Genomic DNA, 26773 nt, shown 5'->3' with positions numbered 1-26773 from the left:
CCCGGCCGTGGGCTTCCGGGAATGCCTGCCTTCTGTCCTCCCACGTTTGATGGAAAGGCTGCTAAGATAACTGTTCTGTCTCGCTGTTGTTCTGCAGAAAAGTGAGATAACCGACAAACACCCACCCCATTAGGACATTTTGCCTCTTGTGGACTCGATGCCCCGAGAGCGTGGTTTGTGGAAACAGGAAAGAGGCGTGGAAATAATCAGTTCAACATTTATTGGAAAGGAAGAACAAAGAAGGAGGTGGGAAATAGAATTCTCCCCTAACAGCACCCTGGGGGCGATTTTTGAATGGAAGGAGATCATAGAACCATAGAATTGCAGAATTGGAAGGGATCATCAGGGATCATCTAGTGCAGTGTTTCCCAACCTTGGGCCTCCAGCTGTTTTTGAACTACAATTCCCATCATCCCTGACCACTGGTCTTGCTAGCTAGGGATGATGGGAGTTGTAGGCCAAAAACATCTGGAGGCCCAAGGTTGGGAAACACTGATCTAGTTCAACCCCTGTTGGGATCACTTCCTCCCTCCCAGCCCCTGGGGTTATCAACCTTCTTGGGACTGTGGGCACATCGGCCTACCAGAGAAACTGTCATAGGCACCTTGTACACATACCAGGGTTTATTTGTTTATCATTGGGATCAGGAAACAACACAGCCCGGACAAGCTTATTTTTGACAGCAATGAGGACTAATAACTTGCTTTTTTAAAAAAAAAAAAAAGCTAAGACACGTTTTCTCTACAGAATACACACAGTCCTGTTTTCTTTGTTTTTTGCTGGATGGAGATAGGACCAGGGTAGAAATGCAGATTGGAAAGGGGATCAGGGTGTACCATGAACATACAAGAGGAAGTTCCGCCCACCACCGCCCTGGTCTGGAAGTGGGAGGAGTCTGCCATTTGTCTCCCCCGTCCAATCCGCTTCCAGGCTCACAGCACGATGCAAAAGAGCCGTTTCTCGCGGAAGGGGTTCTCCGCAGATGGCACCGGGGTCACCAGAGGGTCCTCCTTGGCGTGGGCTTCGCAGTGGGCCAGGAGGTCGGCTGCTGCCTTGGACACCTGCCACAGAGGGAAAGAGAGTCAGCACTAGTGAGCATGTCTCATATATATATATATATATATATGCTTTCGTAGATTTTCACGGGTACAGGAATGCAGGTTTTGGTGTCCTCGGGTGTCTTCCCGTGTAAAAGTTGGGGTGTCTAGGCGACGTTTCGACGAGGTCTCACTCGTCATCTTCAGGCTGGTGCTTTCGGCTTCTTGTTACTGGAACAGAGCGGGATCTCAATGTTTGAGTTCCTATAAATACTGTAGAGGGGGTGTGGTGTCTAGCCTCCAATGTTCTGGGCAGAGAGGAAGTTCCCAGGCTAGTGTGCCTTTTCTTCTTTTGTTCCTTAATTACTTGAGAGATACCTTGAGTGATTTCTTGAGTGATATCCTGAGTACCACTTAGGTGGGTCATTAGGTGTGGATTAGTTGCTAAAGTCTTTGTGTCTTGACCTCTTGAACTTTGTGAAGAGTTTTCCTGAGAAGATGGCTGTATTGCACTTAGTTGTGCTTTGGCTTGGCTTCGTGTATAGGGGCGAGCTGTGGTTTTGTGGCTTGTGTCAGCCAGATCTGTGTAGGGATTGCAGGGGGGTGCAGCATCCGGAGGTGCCACCATGGATTGGCTACTGGATGGTGTCAGTAATTCATCTGTGGAGAGGGTCTGGGTTTGGGTCTGGTGTGGTTGATTGGTGTTGGCGTTCTGTGTGCCTCTGGATCTGGTGTCAGTTTTTGTGGGGAGGGCTAATTTCCAGATGTCTGGCAAGCGGGATGTGTCGTCATCGAGATAGAGAAACACCCTCACAACATGAACAAGCGTGACGACACATCCCGCTTGCCAGACATCTGGAAATTAGCCCTCCCCACAAAAACTGACACCAGATCCAGAGGCACACAGAACGCCAACACCAATCAACCACACCAGACCCAAACCCAGACCCTCTCCACAGATGAATTACTGACACCATCCAGTAGCCAATCCATGGTGGCACCTCCGGATGCTGCACCCCCCTGCAATCCCTACACAGATCTGGCTGACACAAGCCACAAAACCACAGCTCGCCCCTATACACGAAGCCAAGCCAAAGCACAACTAAGTGCAATACAGCCATCTTCTCAGGAAAACTCTTCACAAAGTTCAAGAGGTCAAGACACAAAGACTTTAGCAACTAATCCACACCTAATGACCCACCTAAGTGGTACTCAGGATATCACTCAAGAAATCACTCAAGGTATCTCTCAAGTAATTAAGGAACAAAAGAAGAAAAGGCACACTAGCCTGGGAACTTCCTCTCTGCCCAGAACATTGGAGGCTAGACACCACACCCCCTCTACAGTATTTATAGGAACTCAAACATTGAGATCCCGCTCTGTTCCAGTAACAAGAAGCCGAAAGCACCAGCCTGAAGATGACGAGTGAGACCTCGTCGAAACGTCGCCTAGACACCCCAACTTTTACACGAGAAGACACCCGAGGACACCAAAACCTGCATATATACAAACCTATAAAAACAGATCCCACCACCTATCTGGAAAAAACCACCAAATCCAAAATAAAAGCCTCTCCTATCAGTGAAGAAATCCAGCTAAGAATCATCCCCAGAGAAAAATCATCCAGATGCCCCAAACTCTACGGCCTCCCCAAGATACACAAAGAAGGAACACCACTCAGACCAATAGTCAGCTCCATAGGCTCACCTCTACAAAATCTCGCTAAATTTCTCGCCAAGCAACTTCAGCCCTATGCAGAATCCATCTCTTCACACGTACCAAACTCCTTCCAGTTCATAGAAACAATAAAGAAGCAAAACCTACATCCTAATGACCTACTTGTGAGCTTCGATGTTGTATCTCTCTTCACACAAGTGCCCATTAATGAAGCCTTGACAGCTATTCAAAACAAATACAATCCCCCCGAATACATCTTGGACCTGACCAACCACTGCCTAACCAACACGTACTTCATCCACAATGGACAAAGATACAAACAGATAGAAGGAGCACCTATGGGATCACCCCTCTCACCGGTCATCGCAAACCTGTACATGGAACACTTTGAAACCAATGCTTTAGACAAGTCAGAACACAAACCCAAACTTTGGCTCAGATATGTTGACGACACCTTTGTAATTTGGCCACACGGGAAGGAAAAACTGGATAGCTTCCTCACACATCTCAACAACTTACACCCCAAAATACAATTCACTATGGAAATAGAAGCCAACAACCAACTTCCCTTCCTTGACGTCCTAATCTACAAAAAACCTGATGGCTCCCTAGGACACACTATCTACCAGAAAAAAACACACACCAACCGCTACTTACATGCACAATCACACCACCACCCTGCACAAATAAACTCCGTAGCCAAGACTCTCATCTCCAGAACCAAACGCCTGGCTGACAAAGACCACTTGACAACTGAGTTACAGAATCTCTCAAATGTGTTAATTGCCAATGGATACCAGCAAAACAGGATTACGAAGCTAATCCAAAAGGAAACACCCCCCAAAAACCAAGACACAGAAGAAAACAATGGCATGGCCCTCCTTCCTTATATCAAGGGCACTACAGATAAAATTAGCAAAATCCTCCATAAACACAATATCAAAACAGCCTTTTGCACCAACCAAAAAATAGCCAATATCCTCAGAAACCCCAAGGATAAAATCCAGTTGGAAAACCAAGGGATCTATGAAATACCCTGCAAAGTCTGCCCAGCCACGTACATTGGACAAACAAACAGACGAATAAATGCACGTATCGCAGAACACAAGAATGCCGTCAAAAAAGAAGAAAAAACTTCCTCTCTTTTCCAACACATGAAAGAAACAGGACACGAAATTAATTTTGCAGATTCCAAATTGCTCTTTAACACGGAACATCACCACAAGAGAATAATCATGGAAGCCATCGAGATAGAGAAACACCCTCACAACATGAACAAGCGTGACGACACATCCCGCTTGCCAGACATCTGGAAATTAGCCCTCCCCACAAAAACTGACACCAGATCCAGAGGCACACAGAACGCCAACACCAATCAACCACACCAGACCCAAACCCAGACCCTCTCCACAGATGAATTACTGACACCATCCAGTAGCCAATCCATGGTGGCACCTCCGGATGCTGCACCCCCCTGCAATCCCTACACAGATCTGGCTGACACAAGCCACAAAACCACAGCTCGCCCCTATACACGAAGCCAAGCCAAAGCACAACTAAGTGCAATACAGCCATCTTCTCAGGAAAACTCTTCACAAAGTTCAAGAGGTCAAGACACAAAGACTTTAGCAACTAATCCACACCTAATGACCCACCTAAGTGGTACTCAGGATATCACTCAAGAAATCACTCAAGGTATCTCTCAAGTAATTAAGGAACAAAAGAAGAAAAGGCACACTAGCCTGGGAACTTCCTCTCTGCCCAGAACATTGGAGGCTAGACACCACACCCCCTCTACAGTATTTATAGGAACTCAAACATTGAGATCCCGCTCTGTTCCAGTAACAAGAAGCCGAAAGCACCAGCCTGAAGATGACGAGTGAGACCTCGTCGAAACGTCGCCTAGACACCCCAACTTTTACACGGGAAGACACCCGAGGACACCAAAACCTGCATTCCTGTACCCGTGAAAATCTACGAAAGCATATATATATATATATATATATTTGCTTTCGTAGATTTTCACGGGTACAGGAATGCAGGTTTTGGTGTCCTCGGGTGTCTTCCCGTGTAAAAGTTGGGGTGTCTAGGCCCAGAGAAAAATCATCCAGATGCCCCAAACTCTACGGCCTCCCCAAGATACACAAAGAAGGAACACCACTCAGACCAATAGTCAGCTCCATAGGCTCACCTCTACAAAATCTCGCTAAATTTCTCGCCAAGCAACTTCAGCCCTATGCAGAATCCATCTCTTCACACGTACCAAACTCCTTCCAGTTCATAGAAACAATAAAGAAGCAAAACCTACATCCTAATGACCTACTTGTGAGCTTCGATGTTGTATCTCTCTTCACACAAGTGCCCATTAATGAAGCCTTGACAGCTATTCAAAACAAATACAATCCCCCCGAATACATCTTGGACCTGACCAACCACTGCCTAACCAACACGTACTTCATCCACAATGGACAAAGATACAAACAGATAGAAGGAGCACCTATGGGATCACCCCTCTCACCGGTCATCGCAAACCTGTACATGGAACACTTTGAAACCAATGCTTTAGACAAGTCAGAACACAAACCCAAACTTTGGCTCAGATATGTTGACGACACCTTTGTAATTTGGCCACACGGGAAGGAAAAACTGGATAGCTTCCTCACACATCTCAACAACTTACACCCCAAAATACAATTCACTATGGAAATAGAAGCCAACAACCAACTTCCCTTCCTTGACGTCCTAATCTACAAAAAACCTGATGGCTCCCTAGGACACACTATCTACCAGAAAAAAACACACACCAACCGCTACTTACATGCACAATCACACCACCACCCTGCACAAATAAACTCCGTAGCCAAGACTCTCATCTCCAGAACCAAACGCCTGGCTGACAAAGACCACTTGACAACTGAGTTACAGAATCTCTCAAATGTGTTAATTGCCAATGGATACCAGCAAAACAGGATTACGAAGCTAATCCAAAAGGAAACACCCCCCAAAAACCAAGACACAGAAGAAAACAATGGCATGGCCCTCCTTCCTTATATCAAGGGCACTACAGATAAAATTAGCAAAATCCTCCATAAACACAATATCAAAACAGCCTTTTGCACCAACCAAAAAATAGCCAATATCCTCAGAAACCCCAAGGATAAAATCCAGTTGGAAAACCAAGGGATCTATGAAATACCCTGCAAAGTCTGCCCAGCCACGTACATTGGACAAACAAACAGACGAATAAATGCACGTATCGCAGAACACAAGAATGCCGTCAAAAAAGAAGAAAAAACTTCCTCTCTTTTCCAACACATGAAAGAAACAGGACACGAAATTAATTTTGCAGATTCCAAATTGCTCTTTAACACGGAACATCACCACAAGAGAATAATCATGGAAGCCATCGAGATAGAGAAACACCCTCACAACATGAACAAGCGTGACGACACATCCCGCTTGCCAGACATCTGGAAATTAGCCCTCCCCACAAAAACTGACACCAGATCCAGAGGCACACAGAACGCCAACACCAATCAACCACACCAGACCCAAACCCAGACCCTCTCCACAGATGAATTACTGACACCATCCAGTAGCCAATCCATGGTGGCACCTCCGGATGCTGCACCCCCCTGCAATCCCTACACAGATCTGGCTGACACAAGCCACAAAACCACAGCTCGCCCCTATACACGAAGCCAAGCCAAAGCACAACTAAGTGCAATACAGCCATCTTCTCAGGAAAACTCTTCACAAAGTTCAAGAGGTCAAGACACAAAGACTTTAGCAACTAATCCACACCTAATGACCCACCTAAGTGGTACTCAGGATATCACTCAAGAAATCACTCAAGGTATCTCTCAAGTAATTAAGGAACAAAAGAAGAAAAGGCACACTAGCCTGGGAACTTCCTCTCTGCCCAGAACATTGGAGGCTAGACACCACACCCCCTCTACAGTATTTATAGGAACTCAAACATTGAGATCCCGCTCTGTTCCAGTAACAAGAAGCCGAAAGCACCAGCCTGAAGATGACGAGTGAGACCTCGTCGAAACGTCGCCTAGACACCCCAACTTTTACACGGGAAGACACCCGAGGACGCCAAAACCTGCATATATATATATATATATATATATATATTATTAGTTTTTTTAACATATCATTTTCAACAGTAATTAAACATACTTTTACATCTTATTCCATTTTTTTTGACTTCCATCAGTCCTGTCTGAAAATTTTCCATTCTAATCTCTTAGTACAGTGGTACCTCAGGTTACATACACTTCAGGTTACATCATACGCTTCAGGATACAGACTCCGCTAACCCAGAAATATTACCTTGGGTTAAGAACTTTGCTTCAGGATGAGAACAGAAATCGTGCTCTAGCAGCGCGGCGGCAGCAGGAGGCCCCATTAGCTAAAGTGGTGCTTCAGGTTAAGAACAGTTTCAGGTTAAGAACACGCCTCCGGAACGAATTAAGTACTTAACCCGAGGTACCATTGTATGCATTTCTTATTTTCCCTATTACATTTCAAACTCATAACCATTATCTCTATCTTTTCCTGCTTTGTAACACTTTGTATATTTCTCCTTACAAAACTTCTTGCAGTCCTACTAGCGTAATTTGCTGATTACAGTTGCTCTTCAAATAATTCATAGACTTCTTCCAATTTTCTGTAAATCTCTGGTCCTGTGGGTTTCGAACCCTTCCTGTCATTTTGTCCAATTCTGCATAGTCCATTAATTTCGTCTGCTGTTCTTCTTTCATCGGAACTAGTGATCACGCCTTTTGCAACACTTAAGCTAGACTACCGCAGGGCAGGCCGGGCTGCCCTTGGAGACTGTTTGGTTGCTTCACCGCACAGAACCGCAACACGGTGTTGTATACATAGAAGTGCACCTCTTGCAGTAGGCGAGGAGAGGAGATGGGGAAGCTCACCTTCATCCGATCGATGTTCACTTCCAGTTTCAGCTGCTCCACCGTCTTCCGTGCCTCTGCAATTTTGGCCATGTTGTTAGACATTATCCCTCACCCGGCTGGAGTGGCTTTGCGGTCAGCAGGTGGGCAGAGAGAGAGAGAAAGAGACAGGCAGACAGTAATATTCAGTGGAAACAACTGACCTCTGAGCCCTCTTCTCCCAGATTATGGATAATAAATAATAATAATAATAACAATTTATTATTTATACCCCGCCCATCTGGCTGGGCTTCCCCAGCCACTCTGGGCGGCTTCCAACCAAATATTAAAATACAATAATACATCAAACATTAAAAGCTTCCCTAAACAGGGCTGCCTTAAGATGTCTTCTAAAAGTTTGGTAGTTCTTCTTCTCTTTGACATCTGGTGGGAGGGCGTTCCACAGGGCGGGCGCCACTACCGAGAAGGCCCTCTGCTGGGTTCCCTTTAACTTGGCTTCTCGCAGTGAGGGAACCGCCAGAAGGCCCTCGGCGCTGGACCTCAGTGTCCGGGTAGAACGGTGGAGGTGGAGACGCTCCTTCAGATATACTGGACCGAGGCCATTTAGGGCTTTAAAGATCAACACCAACACTTTGAATTGTGCTTGGAAACGTACTGGGAGCCTATGTAGGTCTTTCAAGACCGGTGTTATGTGGTCTTGGCGGCCGCTCCCAGTCACCAGTCTAGCTGCCGCATTCTGGATTAGTTGTAGTTTCTGGGTCACCTTCAAAGGTAGCCCCACGTAGAGCGCATTGCAGTAGTCCAAGCGGGAGATAACCAGAGCATGCACTACTCTTGTGAGGCAGTCTGCAGGCAGGTAGGGTCTCAGCCTGCGTACCAGATGCAGCTGGTAAACAGCTGCCCTGGACACAGAGTTGACCTGTGCCTCCATGGACAGCTGTGAGTCCAGAATGACTCCCAGGCTGCGCACCTGGTCCTTCAGGGGCACAGTTACCCCATTCAGGACCAGCCAATCCTCCACACCCGCCCGCCTCCTGTCCCCCCAAAACAGTACTTCTGTCTTGTCAGGATTCAACCTCAATCTGTTAGCCGCCATCCATCCTCCAACCACCTCCAGGCACTCACACAGGACCTTCACCGCCTTCACTGGTTCTGATTTAAAAGAGAGGTAGAGCTGGGTATCATCCGCATATTGATGGACACCCAGCCCAAACCCCCTGATGATCTCTCCCAGCAGCTGCATGTAGATGTTGAAAAGCATGGGGGAGAGGACAGAACCCTGAGGCACCCCACAAGTGAGAGCCCAGGGGTCTGAACACTCATCCCCCCCCCCACTTTCTGAACACGGCTCAGGAGGAAGGAGCGGAACCACTGTAGGACAGTGCCCCCAGCTCCCAGCCCCTCTAGACGGTCCAGAAGGATGTTATGGTCGATGATATCGAACGCCGCTGAGAGATCCAGCAGAACTAGGAAACAGCTAGTTCTAGATCCAGCGACGTTCACAGAAGCCGTAATTTCAGCAGAGCAAACCACAGCCATTATTGATCTCTCAGAATAAACCGTTGTGAGCTTGGGGGGATCAGTCTGGATGATGCCCCAAGCCCCTTCCAATTATTTGGTTCCTGTACCTGATGAGGGCTGGAATCTAACAGAGCAGGTTGCTGAACTGATCGGACAAGTTTCTTTGCAAGACAATAACCATAGCTGGCCACTTAAGTACCCTCATCAACATCCCAAAAGAAGTAGGTTGCAAGAGTGAAAACTGATTATGGCCTCCAGGTTAATGGGTGGGTCTTTCCTAGCTCCTACGTAGGAGTTGTATTTGAGAGCTGGGCTGGAAGTTGGAGACACAGAGTCATGCTGGCTCTGTGCCGGATCCAAAGTTGTCATTTTTGTTTTTTGTACCTAGACAGCATCTTAAAAAGTAGAGGACATTACCTTGCCAACAAAGGTCCGTATAGTCAAAGCTATGGTTTTCCCAGTAGTGATGTATGGAAGTGAAAGCTGGACCATAAAGAAGGCTGATCGCCAAAGAATGGATGCTTTTGAATTATGGTGCTGGAGGAGACTTTTGAGAGTCCCATGGACTGCAAGAAGATCAAACCGATCCATTCTGAAGGAAATCAGCCCTGAGTGCTCACTGGAAGGACAGATCCTGAAACTGAGGCTCCAATACTCTGGCCACCTCATGAGAAGAGAAGACTCCCTGGAAAAGACCCTGATGTTGGGAAAGATGGAGGGCACAGGGAGAAGGGGATGACAGAGGACAAGATGGTTGGACAGTGTTCTCGAAGCTACAAACATGGGTTTGACCAAACTGCGGGAGGCAGTGGAGGACAGGAGTGCCTGGCGTGCTCTGGTCCAGGGGGTCACGAAGAGTCGGACACGACTAAACGACTAAACAACAACAATACATTTTTATTGTTGTTGTTTTTTACATTATCAGTTCCAAAAGTTCATCCAACATAACTTCTCATCTTATACAATATTTCCCAAAGTTGTCATTTTTGAGCCATTTTTATGGGAAATCGCAAAAAACAACACTGCCGACATGGTTTGCCATACGTCCGGATCTTCCCAGACATTTTTTTCCAGTTTCCGCCTGGAAACTGCTGCCTACTGCAGTATTCTGGATATGTCTGGGAAAATTCTGGACGTATGACAACACTAATATATGGAGGGATCTTTTTCTGTCTGTGTGAGAGATTCTTTTTGCAAATGCGACATTAGGAGAGATGCAAGTTAAGCGCTGGTTAATTTTTGTGCAGCTTTTAGAAACAAAATAAAATCACAAGTGAGACTGCATTTTAGGTTGTTAAGATGAGAAACTCAGAGAGGGCAAAGAAATCGACAGATTTCTCTCTCCCTACTAGTCAGGGCTGATGAGAGCCACAGCCTTATAATATCTGCAGAGAGGCAGGTCTCCCCACCCCGCTATAGGCAAAACACCTTGAATAGCACAGGATTGCTAAATCTTACTAAATTAAGTCCTTGGTGAGTTACACCATGTAGATAATGCAGCTCTGAGCATTTGCTTTCTAAAAGCTGGTCCCTCTGGGAACGAAGGCGTTCTTCAGTTAATGAGCCAGAATCAATAGCGGGATCTTCAATGACTGCCATTTAACTTCTCATGCCGGTAGGGGTCAAGGTTATGTTTTATATGGGTTGGATTGTTTCAGGTGCTGTTTCGAAAGCAGAACCAACACAAATCCCTTGTCCAGAGAGCCTGCCCATCTATGCCCCAAATTTATAAATACCTTTGGTGAGCAGTCACAGAGTAGCATTTGGGGTTGTTGTGCTGGGACTTTTCCATTTAATGAAAAGATTGTGTGTTTCTGGTAAAGGTAAAGGGACCCCTGACCATTAGGTCCAGTTGTGACCAACTCTGGGGTTGTGGCGCTCATCTCGCTTTAGTGGCCGAGGGAGCAGGCGTACAGCTTCCGGGTCATGTGGCCAGCATGACTAAGCCGCTTCTGGCGAACCAGAGCAGCGCACGGAAACGCTGTTTACCTTCCCGCCGCAGTGGGACCTATTTATCTACTTGCACTTTGGCGTGCTTTCGAACTGCTAGGTTGGCAGGAGCAGGGACCGAGCAACGGGAGCTCACCCCGTGGCAGGGATTCGAACCGCGACCTTCTGATCAGCAAGTCCTAGGCTCTGTGGTTTAACCCACAGCTCCACCCGCGTCCCATGTTTCTGGTTGCCTCACCTTAAAAAGGATACTGTGGAGTTGGAAACGGTTCAGAAATGGACAAAGAAATGAAGAAAGGTTGCAGTTTGTGGGGATTTTTAAGAGGAAAGGTGAGTTCAAGGTGACATGATAGAAGGTTGTAGAATTATGCATGCATGGAAAAAGCAGAGAAAAGCTTTCCTCTCTCATAAACATTAGAAGTCGTGGACATCGAAGGAAGCTGAATGGAGATTCACGACAGATAAAAGGAAGGCCTTCATGCGTGATGATAATAATATACCAACGAAAGAAGAATGGCAGACAAAATTAATGGACTACGCAGAATTGGATAAAATGACAGAAAGGATTCGAAACCTGCGGGACCAGAGATTTACAGAAGATTGGGAGAAATATACGAACTATTTGAAGAGCAACTGTAATCAACAAATGACGTGAGTCGGACTGCAAGAAGTTTTGTAAGGAGAAATATATGAAATATTGCAAAGAAAAGAAAGAAGAGATACATTAGGTATGAGATTTAAACGTAATAGTGAAAGTAAGAAATGTAAATTAAATGAAAAGATTGGGAAATTTTCAGATGTGATTGATGGTAGTCAAAAAATTGTATAAGATACAAAAGTATGTTTAATAATTGTTGAAAATCATATGTTAAAAACTAATAAAAAAGAATAATAATAATAATAATAATAATAATAATAATAATAATAATAATAATAATATTTAAACCCTACCCATCTGTCTGGCTTGCCCCAGCCACTCTGGGTGGTGTCCAACCCATATAAAACATAATAAAATGTCAAACATTAAAAACTTCCTGATACAGGGCTGCCTTTAGATGCCTTCTAAAAGTTGTGTCATTCTTTATCTCCTTGACACCTGATGGGAGGGCGTTCCACAGGGTGGGTGCCGCCGCCAAGAAGGCCCTCTGCCTGGTCCCCTGAAACTTCACTTCTTACAGTGAGGGAACCACCAGAAGACCCTCGGAAGAGGACCTCAGTGTCCGGGCTGGATGATGGGGGTGGAGACTGTGGAACTGGCTGCCACAGGAGACAATGGTGGCCTCCAAGGTGGATCGCTTTAAACAAGGATTGCATAAATTCATGAGGGAGAAGGCTGTCAACGCCTACTGGCCATGATGGCTGTGATCTGGTGTGTGACACTTTTGATACAAAGCTCTTGTGCTTAGAAGACATTTGAAGGCAGCCCTGTTCAGGGAAGCTTTTAATGTTTGATGCATTACTGTATTTTAATATTTTGTTGGAAGCCGCCCAGAGTGGCTGAGGAAGCACAGGCAGATGGGCGGGGTAGAAATAAATTATTATCATTATTATTATTATTATTATTATTATTATTATTATTATTATTAGATGGTGACAGCAGTCACGAAATTAAAAGACACCTGCTTCTTGGGAGAAAAGCAATGACAAACCTAGACAGCATCTTAAAAAGCAGAGACATCGCCTTGCCAACAAAGGTCCATATAGTTAAAGCTCTGGTTTTCCCAGTAGTGATGTATGGAAGTGAGAGCTGGACCATAAAGAAGGCTGATCGCCGAAGAATTGATGCTCTTGAATTCTGGTGCTGGAGGAGACTCTTGAGAGTCCCATGGACTGCAAGAAGAACAAACCTCTCCATTCTGAAGGAAATCAGCCCTGAGTGCTCATTGGAAGGACAGATCCTGAAGCTAAGGCTCCAATACTTTGGCCACCTCACGAGAAGAGAAGACTCCCTGGAAAAGACCCTGATGTTGGGAAAGATGGAGGGCACAAGGAGACGGGAACGACAGAGGACGAGATGGTGGGACAGTGTTCTCGAAGCTGCCAGCATGAGTTTGACCAAACTGCGGGAGGCAGTGGAAGACAGGAGCCTGGGATGCTCTAGTCCATGGGGTCACGAAGAGTTGGACATGACTAAACGACTAAACAACAACAATTATTATTATTATGGATGCTGCTTGCAGGATCTGTGAGTTGGAGATGCTGCGCTAGATGAATTTTGTTCAAATGCCTTAATTAACAGTGCTGCAACAACAGTGGTGTCCACACCGTCTGCCTCTGCACCCGCCCTGAGAGTTTAATAGTTTCATAAAGGAAACAGACTGAAAGAGAGAGGCGCGAGTAGATGAAGGGGAAGCTGAACAGCTGGGCGTGACTGAGGAACAGCAGGAAGCCCAGATGCTGAGCCACGATCCAAGAGAAAAGGGAATTAGCTACACGGCAGGAGCAGCAAGAGGGTCGTGGGGGGCAAATGCAACTCATTAGCCCCCTTCCTTCCACCCCCATGCGCTCCTGACCCCTCACATCAGCCATGCTCAAAGCCCTCGGCTAATTGAGAAGCCCCCTGCAAGGGAGAAGGGAAGGTTTGGGCCCAAGGAGATGATAAAAGTATGTGGGAACATGACGGGGGGGCTCCATTGTGTGCAGGAAAAGTGCAATAAGGGAGGGACAGAATCGGTATTTAATACCAGGATCCACTACTGAGACCCCTCCCTGCCCGCAGACTGTCTCGCCAGAGTGGTGCATGCTCTAGTTATCTCCTGCTTGGATTACTACAATGCGCTCTATGTGGGGCTACCTTTGAAGGTGACCCACAAACTGCAATTAATCCAGAATGCGGCAGCTAGACTGGTGACTGGGAGCAGCCGCCCAGACCATATAACACCAGTCCTGAAAGACCTACATTGGCTCCCAGTACGTTTCCGAGCACAATTCAAAGTGTTGGTGCTGACCTTTAAAGCCCTAAACGGCCTCAGTCCTGTATACCTGAAGGAGCATCTCCACCCCCATCGTTCTGCCCGGACACTGAGATCCAGCACTGAGGGCCTTCTGGCGGTTCCCTCATTGCGAGAAGTGAGGTTACAGGGAACCAGACAAAGGGCCTTTTCGGTAGTGGCGCCCGCCCTGTGGAAGGCCCTCCCACCAGATGTGAAGGAAATAAGCAGCTATCTTACCTTTAAAAGACATCTGAAGGCAGCCCTGTTTAGGGAAGTTTTTAATGACTGATGTTTTAATGTATTTTTAATCTTTTGTAGGAAACTGCCTAGAGTGGCCAGGGAAACTCAGCCAGATGGGTGGGGTATAAATAATAAATTATTATTATTATTATTATTATTATTATTATTATTATTATTATTATTATTATCATTATCATTATTATTATTATTATTATTATTATTATTATCTACCTCTGAAGTATAGAAAAAGCCAGCAGTGCCTCTGAGCATGGGCAGAGTCATTCCGCTGCCCACCAAGCAACTCGCGCCATGATTCAAGCCAGCCGGCGTACATAACCCGGGACAGGGTTGAAGAATGTGGCTCCCACACAGCCCAGCTCATTTGCTGGGGGGTTCGGAGTCACGAGGAGTGAGGAATTCAGGATTTGCGGGCAGAAGGTGAGGGACGGGTTTGAGCCAAGTTGGTTTTCCAGTGGTCTGCTGCAGAACAGCCGAAGCACTAAGCAAGAGGGCTTCTGAGCATGTGCAGAGTGCACCTGTGAATGCAAAGGGCAGCTTACATGGGGAGGCCACGTAATACTTAGACTACAGCTGTTGGCTGGGATGATGGGGGTTGTAGTCCAAAACATACCTGTAGGTCGGAGAGGCTGTGATTCTTCACCTGCTTTTCCTCCCTCCCTGAGGAGGCACCAAGTCACTGCAGTGCCCGCCCATGCCAGCTGTGCCCAAAGCCCTTTTGAGCTTGACAGCTGCTGCCAAGGGAGAAAGGAGGTCCCTCATCTTAGATCTACACAGGTAAATATCAGGAGGGGAATGAGCTCTTGTAAGGCAAGAAGGTGGACCCAGACAACGTCTCTCTCCCCGTCGTATCTCACGACCATGGTTAAACCACCTGGATTTTTTAAAAGACACGGACTAGGAGATCCAGTTCACAGGCGGAGTGCACCATATTGCGGCAGGTATAATTGGCAAGTCATTTCCTGGATTTGGGTGCAAAATTCAGTGGGGAAAATCCATACCATGGCTCCTAAGAAAGGGGATCTTATTCTATGTACCAAGCCAGACCATTAGTCCATCTAGATCAATAGTGTTCACACTGACTGGCAGCATCTCTCTGGGGGTTCAGGAAGAGGTCTTTTCCTAGCCCTACATGCTGTCGGGGATCGAACCTGAGAACATCTGCCTGCAAGGCAGATTGCTCTGCCGCTGAGCCCTTCCACCTTGAGGGCATCGCACTCTCCTGGTCTCAGTTCTACCACCTGTTAAATGGGCGCAATAGTGACTTAAACAGACGTTTTGCCTTTTAAAAGGGATCTCTGAGTATTAAGAGTAAAATCACAACAACGGAGCATCTGTTAAATAGTTATAGCTAGCTGTTTGTGGTTCATTGCCCCTCTGCCTTATAAGAAAGCAAAAAGGTGTTAGCCCAAGAGAACTTTACAAAGAGGAATCTAGCTCATGAAAAAGCCAACTTTTCAAACCTACATCTCCATATGGATGAGCAAAGCTGGAAATATTTTGTTTTAATGCCGTTTGTATGGAGAAGGAAGCCCTCTCTCTTTGCAGCCATGAACAGTGCAGTCCTGTGGATGCCTACTCTAAAGTAAGCTGCAGAAAACGTGTAGAGGATTGCAGTCTAACAGTGCATTCCTAACCACATCTCTCCATAAAGAAGTATTGTTGAATTTAATGGGGCTAACTCCTAGGTGCGCTTGGTGTGCAGTTATCAAGCATTGCTTGCATGTCATTTTGTATTTTGAATTCTGCCTCATATACAGTATTGCAAATCTTTTTATTTCCTGCCAACCCACACTACCCTTGTATAATCTGATTGCCTGCAAAAGAGAGAGAGAGCGCGCGCATGGAGAAGCATTGTGATTTTTGGTTCCAGCAGGGAATTTCAACTTGAAAAGTGAAATAAAAGGTTAGATGAGACAGGGAAGATCTACCAAGAAGACCTAACTTGGAGAACCAGATGCATTTGGGGGAGAAGCAAGGATTTAAAACATACCTCCTCAAAGGTGCAGGAACCACCTACCTTGGCCAGATCCAACGCCAAGTCAATCCTCACGCAATCAGAATCACTTCAGAGCAATAAGCCTCTCGCCCAACCCAACCTTTTGCCTTGCCTCTCCCCAGCCTAGGACAGCTCCGGGTTCGAAAGGAGGCAAGCAAGGGAGAACTCTGTTACCTGTTGTCTATGGCCGTCCTTGCAGAGCAAAGTGGCTCCTCTCCACTGTCTCTGGTCGGAATGAGCAGCTGCTGCCACCTGGGGCACCGGGAGCCGCAGGAAAGCAGGCAGGGAGGGGAAGAAGGGAGGGAGGCACAGTTTCAAAGGAAGGCAGCGTGTACGGAGAGGGGGTGGAAGGGAAAGCAGGCCCAAGCCCTTTGGAGAGAACTGGCTTGGATTTCAGGTGTCTGAAGTCTGAAGGGCATCAGAAGATCCTGCTGGACCAAGCCAATGGTCCATTCAGTCCAGCATCTTGTTCTTGCAGCGGCCAGCCACACACCTGTAGGAAACCTGCAAGCAGGAGTGGGGCACAAGAAGAACTCTCCCTTCCTGGGGTTTCCAGCAACTGGTACCCAGAAGTGTTGGTGCTGACCTTTAAAGCCCCTAAACGGCCTCAAAGGCCCAGTATACCTGAAGGGGCATCTCCATCCCCATCGTTCAGCCAAGACACTGAGGTCCAGCGCCGAGGGCCTTCTGGCGGTTCCCTCATTGCAAGAAGTGAGGTTACAGGGAATCAGGCAGAGGGTCTTCTCGGTGGTGGCGCCCGCCCTGTGGAACGCCCTCCCGTCAGATGTCAAGGAAATAAGCAGCCATCCTTTTATTCTCTCCTCCACATATCGAGTCACATTTATTATAAAGATTTTTTAAAACAATAAAAGACAGTCTGAATACATGTTTCCTGGTATTCATTCCTGGTATATTACACTCGAAAAGCAATGACAAACCTAGACAGCATCTTAAAAAGCAAAGACGTCACCTTGCCAACAAAGGTCCGTATAGTTAAAGCTATGGTTTTCCCAGTAGTGATGTATGGAAGTGAGAGCTGGACCATAAAGAAGGCTTATCACCAAAGAATTGATGCTTTTGAATTCTGGTGCTGGAGGAGACTCTTGAGAGGCCCATGGACTGCAAGAAGATCAAACCTCTCCATTCTGAAGGAAATCAGCCCTGAGTGCGCACTGGAAGGACAGATCCTGAAGCTGAGGCTCCAATACTTTGGCCACCTTATGAGAAGAGAAGACTCCCTGGAAAAGACCCTGATGCTGGGAAAGATGGAGGGCACAAGGAGAAGGGGACAACAGAGGATGAGATGGTGGGACAGTGTTCTTGAAGCTACCAGCATGAGTTTGACCAAATTGCGGGAGGCAGTGGAAGACAGGAGTGCCTGGCGTGTTCTGGTCCATGGGCTCACAAAGAGTCGGACACGACTAAACAAAAACAACTTCCCTGAACTGTCAAGTTGAGAGGATACATTCAGGCTTAATATTTGTAACATTTAACTTTAAAGATGTGCCCCCCACAATAATATCCGTAACATACTGCTGCATCACACTGTTGACACATGTTCAGCTGGCAGTCCACTAAGATCCCTAGATGCTTTTCACATGTGCTACTGGCAAGCCATGTGTCCCCCCCATATCATATTTCTGTGCAGCTGATTCTTCCTGCCCCCCCCCCTGCATTCACAGTTTCTGCAGAGGAACAGCATAAAGGCTGGGAAGGATGATTATAACGTAGAGAAATGATAATAAACATCTCTGGATTTTTTAAATTGCATGCAATGTTGACTTGCATCCATGTGGAGGCAGCATAAAGCAAGAGAACGATGCCATGGAAAATCCTAGACTCTTCAAGGTTCCCTCTTGCCACTGGAATTTGCCACAAAGGTGCGGGTCAACCCCGTTCGCCAACCTGGTGACCCTTCCAGCTGTTTTGAACTACAACTCCCTGGGGCTGGTGATAAGAGTTGTAGTCTGAAATATCTGGGAGTGGCACTGGGTTGGTGAAGGTTCTGCGGATCCCAAATCCTGCTCCTCAAAAAATGGAGCTGGGTTTATTGAAATCTCTCCCTGCCGCCCCCAAAGCCAACCCAGGCTCATATTGGACCAGGATGCTTTCAACTAATAAATCCACAACTGCCTGTGTTGGAACTGGACTAGTGAGACATGGGTTCAAATTGTTGATGCAAAAAAAATACTGTGAGGCATATTTTCCCTCAGCTTGACCTACCTCATAGGGTCGTAGTGAAGACGGCAAGAGCTACCTAGAATAAAGGAAGGCTAGGAGAGAGCAATATGGTCATGTACTCTGTGTTTCTACCCCCCTTTTTTGGGGGGGGTCAATCCATCTGCATTACATGCAAAATTATCTCCTGTGAGATCATTGCCCCTTGCAAAATCATCTGCATCCTACGGAGCGAGATATTTTTAGATGCTTTTTATCCTGTCCAGTGGTCGATCTTCTGTTTTGAATTATGGAACTGTTGCAAGGTATTTACCAAATATCGGTATGGATTCCTATTATTCGATTGCATTTGATTTATTGCATTTTGATTTAAGAACAACAACAAAAATCTGTGTCGCCTGGGGCTTTACTCCCCAGGTTTAGGATCACAGCTCAACCCTGGTATTAGGAACGTAGTAATCTGGCCCATGCCAAAAAAAGAAAAGAAAAAGCCTTGTTGCTGGATCAGGGCCAAGGGATATCTAGTTCAACCCCGGTTGCTAACAAGGTGTCTCTGGGAAGCCTGGAAACAGAACCTGAGCACAACAGCACTCTCCTGGTCTCTGGCGGGTTCCAGAAACAGACATTCAGAATCATAGTGCCTATGACAGCAGAGTTATAATATACTTATCATGGCTCATGGCCACTGATAGCCGCAAGTGGCCCCTCAGTGTTCTCAACACAGATTGGCAATGGCTGCCCAAACTGAAGACACCAGGGACTGAACCTAGAGGTTTCTGCATGCAAGGCAAGAGGTGGAATAACTCCGTCGGTAGAGCATGAAACTCTTAATCTCAGAGTCATCATGGGTTCGAGGGGGTTGGGCTAGATGACCGTCATGGTCCCTTCCAACTCTACATTTATTTGATTATGCCACCAGCTAACCACCCAGCTCGATCTATGTTTTATATATATATATATATATATATATATATATATATATATATATATATATATATTTGCTTTCGTAGATTTTCACGGGTACAGGAATGCAGGTTTTGGTGTCCTTGGGTGTCTTCCCGTGTAAAAGTTGGGGTGTCTAGGCGACGTTTCGACGAGGTCTCACTCGTCATCTTCAGGCTGGTGCTTCAGGCTGGTGCACCAGCCTGAAGATGACGAGTGAGACCTCGTCGAAACGTCGCCTAGACACCCCAACTTTTACACGGGAAGACACCCGAGGACACCAAAACCTGCATATATATATATATATATATGTGTGTGTGTGTGTGTGTGTGTGTGTGTGTGTGTGTGTGTTTTAACATATCATTTTCAACAGTAATTAAACATACTTTTACATCTTACTCAATTTTTTTGACTTCCATCAATCCTGTCTGAAAATTTTCCAATCTAGTCTCTTAGTATCCATTTCTTATTTTCCCTATTACATTTCAAACTCGTAACCAATATCTCTATCTTTTCCTACTTCGTAACACTTTGTATATTTCTCCTTACAAAACTTCTTGTGGTCCTACTAGCGTAATTTGTTGATTACAGTTGCTCTTCAAATAATTCCTATACTTCTTCCAATCTTCTGTAAATCTCTGATCCCGCAGGTTTCGGATCCTTCCTGCCATTTTGTCCAATTCTGCATAGCCCATTAATTTTGTCTGCCATTCTTCTTTCGTCGGAATTTCTTCTTGTTTCCACTTCTGGGCTAACAATACTCTTGCCCAATTCGATCTATGTTTAAACCACCTTTAAGTTTCAGAACCCTCATTTGGAGGAAAGCTGCAAGCTTGCAGTTTCTCAAAAGGCATGGCCAGAGAGGATGGCAAGTGTGTTGGGATGACTCAAGGACAATCAAATAACATTTAAACATTTCAGTGCAGTGTAATGTAGTGTCAAAATAACATTTTTTCATTTGCAGACCCAATATAAAGGAGATTTCCCAGCAAAAGCTACACTCCTGCATTGTTTTCCAAGATTGACGGGTGGCAACATACCCAGCAAAACCAACTCATGCCTCTCATTGAGTTTGTATACATACTTAAGGTACATATGTAAGAGGCTCGTTTATAATTACATTTTGGGAATGATTCATGTTATTATGCATAATTTTATATATTCTGGATGTCCACTCCCAGATGAGCTGTGTTCATATGAGTGAGCTGTTGTCACTGACAAATGTTGAATAAACTTAGTTGAGGAACTTATACTGCCTTGGGCTTTTGACTTCTTCCAAATATTTAACAGGGGGCTTGTCTTTCACTGCAATCCACTTGTCTCTCACTGCATCTGTCAGATCAGCAGATGGAGCAAGTGAGGGTGACCCGCAGAGCGAAGGACCACCTTCCAGATCTTGCCACTGTCGCTGTGAAGTGAAAAACAAGATAAAGCAGGCAGCCCCAACCTTTGGCCCTCCAGATGTTTTGGACTACAATTCTCATCATCTCTGACCACTGGTCCTGTTAGCTAGGGATCATGGGAGTTGTAGGCCAAAACGTCTGGAGGGGCGAAGGTTGGGGGTGCCTGAGATAAAGGGTTGGATGAGAGATGGCCAACTGCCACAAATGACTTCCTGGGGGGGGGGCGCAGATCCAGCCCAGAGGCTGTCAGCCGACCAGCCTTACTCTTAACCAGGGATAGGCCACCTAAGACCTGGGGGCCGGATGTGGGCCAGTTGCCTCCTAGAATCATAGAATCCTAGAGTTGGAAGAGACCACAAGGGCCATCGAGTCCAACCCCCTGCCAAGCAGGAAACACCATCAGAGCACTCCTGACATATGGTTGTCAAGCCTCTGCTTAAAGACCTCCAAAGAAGGAGACTCCACCACACTCCTTGGCAGCAAATTCCACTGTCAAACAGCTCTTACTGTCAGGAAGTTCTTCCTAATGTTTAGGTGGAATCTTCTTTCTTGTAGTTTGGATCCATTGCTCCGTGTCCGCTTCTCTGGAGCAGCAGAAAACAACCTTTCTCCCTCCTCTATGTGACATCCTTTTATATATTTGAACATGGCTATCATATCACCCCTTAACCTCCTCTTCTCCAAGCTAAACATGCCTAGCTCCCTTAACCGTTCCTCATAAGGCATCGTTTCCAGGCCTTTGACCATTTTGGTTGCCCTCCTCTGGACACGTTCCAGTTTGTCAGTGTCCTTCTTGAACTGTGGTGCCCAGAACTGGACACAGTACTCCAGGTGAGGTCTGACCAGAGCAGAATACAGTGGCACTATTACTTCCCAGCCTCCTAAATCTGGCCTGTGGACGGTCCAGAAATCAGTGTGTTTTTACATGAGTAGAATGTGTCCTTTTATTTAAAATGCATCTCTGGGTTATTTGTGGGACATAGGAATTCATTCATTTTATATATATATATATATATATATATTTGCTTTCGTAGATTTTCACGGGTACAGGAATGCAGGTTTTGGTGTCCTCGGGTGTCTTCCCGTGTAAAAGTTGGGGTGTCTAGGCGACGTTTCGACGAGGTCTCACTCGTCATCTTCAGGCTGGTGCTTTCGGCTTCTTGTTACTGGAACAGAGCGGGATCTCAATGTTTGAGTTCCTATAAATACTGTAGAGGGGGTGTGGTGTCTAGCCTCCAATGTTCTGGGCAGAGAGGAAGTTCCCAGGCTAGTGTGCCTTTTCTTCTTTTGTTCCTTAATTACTTGAGAGATACCTTGAGTGATTTCTTGAGTGATATCCTGAGTACCACTTAGGTGGGTCATTAGGTGTGGATTAGTTGCTAAAGTCTTTGTGTCTTGACCTCTTGAACTTTGTGAAGAGTTTTCCTGAGAAGATGGCTGTATTGCACTTAGTTGTGCTTTGGCTTGGCTTCGTGTATAGGGGCGAGCTGTGGTTTTGTGGCTTGTGTCAGCCAGATCTGTGTAGGGATTGCAGGGGGGTGCAGCATCCGGAGGTGCCACCATGGATTGGCTACTGGATGGTGTCAGTAATTCATCTGTGGAGAGGGTCTGGGTTTGGGTCTGGTGTGGTTGATTGGTGTTGGCGTTCTGTGTGCCTCTGGATCTGGTGTCAGTTTTTGTGGGGAGGGCTAATTTCCAGGGCTAATTTTGTGGGGAGGGCTAAACTCCGTAGCCAAGACTCTCATCTCCAGAACCAAACGCCTGGCTGACAAAGACCACTTGACAACTGAGTTACAGAATCTCTCAAATGTGTTAATTGCCAATGGATACCAGCAAAACAGGATTACGAAGCTAATCCAAAAGGAAACACCCCCCAAAAACCAAGACACAGAAGAAAACAATGGCATGGCCCTCCTTCCTTATATCAAGGGCACTACAGATAAAATTAGCAAAATCCTCCATAAACACAATATCAAAACAGCCTTTTGCACCAACCAAAAAATAGCCAATATCCTCAGAAACCCCAAGGATAAAATCCAGTTGGAAAACCAAGGGATCTATGAAATACCCTGCAAAGTCTGCCCAGCCACGTACATTGGACAAACAAACAGACGAATAAATGCACGTATCGCAGAAACACAAGAATGCCGTCAAAAAAGAAGAAAAAACTTCCTCTCTTTTCCAACACATGAAAGAAACAGGACACGAAATTAATTTTGCAGATTCCAAATTGCTCTTTAACACGGAACATCACCACAAGAGAATAATCATGGAAGCCATCGAGATAGAGAAACACCCTCACAACATGAACAAGCGTGACGACACATCCCGCTTGCCAGACATCTGGAAATTAGCCCTCCCCACAAAAACTGACACCAGATCCAGAGGCACACAGAACGCCAACACCAATCAACCACACCAGACCCAAACCCAGACCCTCTCCACAGATGAATTACTGACACCATCCAGTAGCCAATCCATGGTGGCACCTCCGGATGCTGCACCCCCCTGCAATCCCTACACAGATCTGGCTGACACAAGCCACAAAACCACAGCTCGCCCCTATACACGAAGCCAAGCCAAAGCACAACTAAGTGCAATACAGCCATCTTCTCAGGAAAACTCTTCACAAAGTTCAAGAGGTCAAGACACAAAGACTTTAGCAACTAATCCACACCTAATGACCCACCTAAGTGGTACTCAGGATATCACTCAAGAAATCACTCAAGGTATCTCTCAAGTAATTAAGGAACAAAAGAAGAAAAGGCACACTAGCCTGGGAACTTCCTCTCTGCCCAGAACATTGGAGGCTAGACACCACACCCCCTCTACAGTATTTATAGGAACTCAAACATTGAGATCCCGCTCTGTTCCAGTAACAAGAAGCCGAAAGCACCAGCCTGAAGATGACGAGTGAGACCTCGTCGAAACGTCGCCTAGACACCCCAACTTTTACACGGGAAGACACCCGAGGACACCAAAACCTGCATTCCTGTACCCGTGAAAATCTACGAAAGCAAATATATATATATATATATATATATATATATAGTCCGGCCCACCACATGGTCTGAGGGACGGTGGACCGGCCCACATCTAGAAAAGGTTGCTGATCCCTGACCTAGGGTCTCTCTTCATCTAAATCCGGCCATGCATGGACTACTTATAAACGCCATCTGCAACTCCTCGAAAGATTCCATCAATGGTGTCTCTGAAAAATGTTACACATCACTTGAAAAGTCAGGTGAACTAATGCCAATATACTGGAAAAAGCAAAGATTGCCAGTGTCGGAGCGATGATTCTTCAACATCAACTTCGTTGGACTGGGCATGTCGGGCAGATACCTGATTATCGTCTTCCAAAGCAACTACTCTATTCTGAACTTAAAAATGGAAAGCGTAATGCTGGTGGTCAACAAAAGAGGTTTAAAGACTCTCTCAAAGCAAATCTTAAAAAATGTAGTATAAACACTGACAACTGGGAAACACTGGCCTGCGGGCGCTCCATTTGGAGAACAGCCTTTAGCAAAGGTGTCATGGGCTTTGAAGACACTCGAACTCAGAACGCAAGGGAGAAATGTGCTAGGAGGAAGGCACGCTTGGCAAATCCACACCGTGATCAACTCCCGCCCAGAAACCAATGTCCCCACTGTGGAAGGACGTGTGGATCCAGAATTGGCCTCCACAGTCACTTACGGACTCACTGTTAAGACCGTGTTTATGGAAGACAATCTTACTCTGCTACGAGGGATTGTCAAAGAAAGAAGACAGAATTCTTGCTTAAAGTTATCTGCAACCAACCCCACCTCGTGGGAAACGGGCCACTCAGATGGTCCTACTGAGACCAGTCTCCTCATTGGAGTCTTAGACCTTTCTACCTCAAACTCTCTGCAAAGTGGCCTCTTTGCAACATTTTTGGCTCCTGCAAAATTGGTTAATAAATAGATCGGGGGGGGGGGTAACTTTCAAAGGCATCTCCGACACTCTGCCCCTTCCAGAAGCTTCCAAATTTCCGAGGGTGGAGGAGGGAATGCGGACGACCTTTTCCCATCCCTGACAGAAGTGACTCCATTTTGAGAGGGGCGGGGGGTAACTTATCTATTTAGGAGACCTTGGGCGGCTTCGCTCCTTTGTTCAAGGGAACTTTGCCGGGCAATGTGGCATTTGATCGAATCCAGATGGGATTCCAGTTCCTTCGACCTGATGTCATGTTTGTGTGTGTGTGTGCATGCGCGCAGGGCCTCACTCACAAACACACACACGCAGACATGCTCGTGAGGTGGTCACCTCCTGACTCCGGTTTCGCCAGCCCTCCCCCCCCCCCCTTTGCGGCAGCTGCGATAAAGGATGCCGAGGGGGCTAAAATTAACCCCAGGAAAATCTCAGGCCAGCGTCTGGAACAGATCAGAATCATTCCAGACACCGGGAGACGGGGGGGGGGCGAGGCATGTGTCTGTGAGTGTGCGCATAGTTCAGCGCACTTTGGAGGAGGGTGAAGGAGGGATTGCAAACAGAAAGGAGAAACACACACACAGAGTTAAGGTTTTAAAAAAACCCCAGCCCTTTAAAGCAGCAGTTGAGCAAGAAAGTAAAAATTAGGGTCTCCAGGAACTCTGAGACCCCCACCAGGCGAGGAGAAGGCAGTTTAAGTAGTACCACAGCAAGGAGAGTGGCCGGGCGAATAAAAGGAAGCAAGGAATGGGCTCAGGCCGCTCTGCACATGCTCAGATGCACCCCTCATTTATCTGCACGAGGGTTGACAACCAGCCAATGGAATATAGTGTTTAGGACCTGGGAGACCAGGGTTCGAATCCCCCCTGACTCAGCCATGAAACTTACATTGGGCCACTTGCAATATGCTACAATTCGGAATCCTCAGTAATTTTTCCATTTTTAGTGAGAATATCCTAATAACCTGTTTTGCTTTGTTTTGTTGTCATTTAGTCGTTTAGTCATGTCCGACTCTTCGTGACCCCCTGGACCAGAGCATGCCAGGCACTCCTGTCTTCCACTGCCTCCCGCAGTTTGGTCCAACTCATGCTGGTAGCTTCAAGAACAATGTCCTACCATCTTGTCCTCTGTCGTCCCCTTCTCCTTGTGCCCTCCATCTTTCCCAACATCAGGGTCTTTTCCAGGGAGTCTTCTCTTCTCATGAGGTGGCCAAAGTATTGGAGCCTCAGCTTCAGGATCTGTCCTTCCAGTGAGCACTCAGGGCTGATTTCCTTCAGAATGGAGAGGTTTGATCTTCTTGCAGTCCATGGGACTCTCTAGAGTCTCCTCCAGCACCAGAATTCAAAAGCATCCATTCTTGGCGATCAGCCTTCTTTATGGTCCAGCTCTCACTTCCATACATCACTACTGGGAAAACCAGAGCTTCAACTATACGGACCTTTGTTGGCAAGGTGATGTCTCTGCTTTTTAAGATGCTGTCTAAGTTTGTCATTGCTTTGTTTTACAAACCTTTTAAAAGCATTACTAGCCCTCACAACACCAATATTCCCCCCCCCCGGGGATATGAATGAAACAATCAACTTATTCTCCCTCCCTCTCTCTCTCTCTCTCTCTCTCTCTCTCTCTCTCTCTCTCCATAGCTGTCAACTTTTCCCTTTTCTTGCAAGGCATCCTATTCAGAATAAGGGAATTTCCCTTTAAAAAAGGGAAACATTGACAACTATGTCTCCCTCTCTCTCTGCTACCTCGCAGGGTCGTTGTGGGGCTTATACGAGGATTGGGGCCACCACCAATGTTGAAGTGGCAACAAATAAATATACAATAAATTTTACCCTCTTGAACATTTGCAAAATAAAGAGGCTGTAAAGCCAGAGATGCACGCATGGGGAAGGACAAGGTTGTCGGTTTTAATTTCGTTGTTTTTGTTAGGTGTCTCGGGGGGGGGGCAGTGCCTCTCAACTCCAGTTTCGCCAGGCCCTATGTGGCAACTGTGATATAGGTG

The 26773-nt window shown here is 46.4% G+C and overlaps 2 protein-coding genes and 1 long non-coding RNA gene across 4 annotated transcripts in view; 1 reads left to right on the top strand and 2 right to left on the bottom strand.

Annotated features, from left to right (window-relative positions):
• The window catches only part of LOC310851855, a 250124-nt gene that overhangs the window by 48490 nt on the left and 174861 nt on the right, over positions 1–26773 (top strand). The window lies entirely within an intron of this gene.
• STRN4 (striatin 4) overlaps positions 1–26773 on the bottom strand; it is a 195592-nt gene that overhangs the window by 1521 nt on the left and 167298 nt on the right. The window lies entirely within an intron of this gene.
• GNG8 (G protein subunit gamma 8) lies at positions 519–16579 on the bottom strand. 2 transcript variants are annotated; one of them, XM_083754475.1, is made up of 3 exons: positions 16472–16579; positions 7658–7764; positions 519–1061 (listed from the first exon to the last, which is right to left on the bottom strand). In XM_083754475.1, exons 2-3 carry the CDS (start codon positions 7739–7741, stop codon positions 933–935), a joined length of 213 nt encoding a protein of 70 aa, XP_083610601.1. In that variant the 5' UTR covers positions 7742–7764; positions 16472–16579; the 3' UTR covers positions 519–932. The 2 variants fall into 2 exon arrangements, with proteins under 2 accessions (XP_083610601.1, XP_083610600.1); XM_083754474.1 differs by having other exon boundaries at positions 521–1061; positions 16319–16536.

This window comes from Podarcis gaigeae (genome assembly GCF_964106915.1).
Source record: "Podarcis gaigeae genome assembly, chromosome: 8".
Classification (NCBI taxonomy): Eukaryota; Metazoa; Chordata; class Lepidosauria; order Squamata; family Lacertidae; genus Podarcis; species Podarcis gaigeae.
This window is presented reverse-complemented; position numbering and strand designations above follow the sequence as displayed.

Coding starts and splice junctions, on each gene's coding strand:
- GNG8 (XM_083754475.1), bottom strand. CDS start 7,741: ATGTCTAACAACATGGCCAAAATTGCAGAGGCACGGAAGACGGTGGAG. Junction 1,062..7,657: donor TGAACATCGATCGGATGAAG/GTGAGCTTCCCC, acceptor CCTCTGTGGCAG/GTGTCCAAGGCAGCAGCCGA.